Source organism: Eimeria mitis, genomic scaffold, assembly GCF_000499745.2.
Source record: "Eimeria mitis Houghton genomic scaffold, Emh_scaff5093, whole genome shotgun sequence".
NCBI lineage: Eukaryota > Apicomplexa > Conoidasida > Eucoccidiorida > Eimeriidae > Eimeria > Eimeria mitis.
Genome location: NW_013573388.1, coordinates 2,341 through 3,508, shown reverse-complemented (window position 1 = coordinate 3,508; position 1,168 = coordinate 2,341). Strand labels below are relative to the sequence as shown.

At 48.3% G+C, this 1,168-nt stretch overlaps 1 protein-coding gene across 1 annotated transcript in view; it reads left to right on the top strand.

The window, feature by feature from the left end:
• EMH_0079760 (uncharacterized protein) overlaps positions 1 to 1,168 on the top strand; it is a gene marked incomplete at both ends in the record, with an annotated part of 2,656 nt that overhangs the window by 516 nt on the left and 972 nt on the right. Inside the window, 2 exons of the mRNA XM_013500166.1 lie at positions 149 to 387; positions 578 to 965. Of these exons, the coding sequence (XP_013355620.1) occupies positions 149 to 387; positions 578 to 965 (627 nt within the window). The remainder of the gene's footprint in view (positions 1 to 148; positions 388 to 577; positions 966 to 1,168) is intronic.

Below are 1,168 nucleotides of genomic sequence, written 5' to 3'. Positions count from 1 at the left end.
GCTGCTGCTGCTGCTGCTGCTGTTGCTGCTGCTGCTGCTGCTGCTGTTGTGTCTCCTTGAAGCGGAGGTTTAGGCGTCTAGCCTGAGAAGAGACAGCAAATGCATGCATCCAGGTGTATGTACACCGCACACATCTATTACTGAGCAGCAGCAGCAGCAGCAGCAACAGCTGCAGCAGCAGCAGTAACAGCAGCAGCAGCTGCAGCAGCAGCAACACAGCAGCAACACAGTAGCAACACAACCAGCAACCAGCACAGCAGCTGCGAAAATACCAGCACAGCAGCAGCAGTACCCGCAAAGCAGCAGCAGCAGCAACAGCAGCAGCAGCACAACAGCAGCAGCAGCAGCAGCAAGACAGCAGCAGCAGCAGCAGCAGCAGCAGCAAAGGTAACCTGATAGTCTCTACAATTGGAGACAGAAGACACCTCAACGAAACGCCCTAAACTAGGCATCCACACCTGAGGTGTATACACAGCAAAAAATAAAAAAAAATAAAAAAAATAAAAATAAAATAAACAAATAAATAAATTAAATAAACAAATAAATAAAACAAAAGTGCGAATAAGGATACAAACAGAGACAGCGAGACGGAAAGAGACAGAGACAGAGAAAGAGACAGAGAAGGAGACAGAAAGAGACAGAGAGAGAAGGAGACAGAAAGAGACAGAAACATAGGAGACAGAGAAAGAGACAAACACAGAAAAGGAGACAGAGACAGAGACAGAAAGAGACGGAGACAGAGGAGACAGAGACAGAGAAAGAGACAGAGAAAGAGACAGAAAAGGAGACAGAGAAAGAGACAGAGAAAGAGACAGAAACAGAGGAGACAGAGGAGACTGAGACAGGGGAGACAGGGGAGACAGGGACGACAGAAAGAGACAGAAAAGGAGACAGAAAAGGAGACAGAAAAGGAGACAGAAAAGGAGACAGAAAAGGAGACAGAAAAGGAGACAGAGAGTTGAGGTGTATGTACACCCCATCCTCTGAGTGTGTTTTCTTACCTCTACGTCAAAACAAAGAGCAGCAGCAAAACCCATCTCCCCCGCACACAACCTAACCACGCGATACGGCAGCAGCAACATCCTGCAGCAGCAGCAGCAGCAGCAGCAGCAGCACAAGCAGCAGCAGCACAAGCAGCAGCAGCAGTAGTAGTAGTAGAAGCACGAGC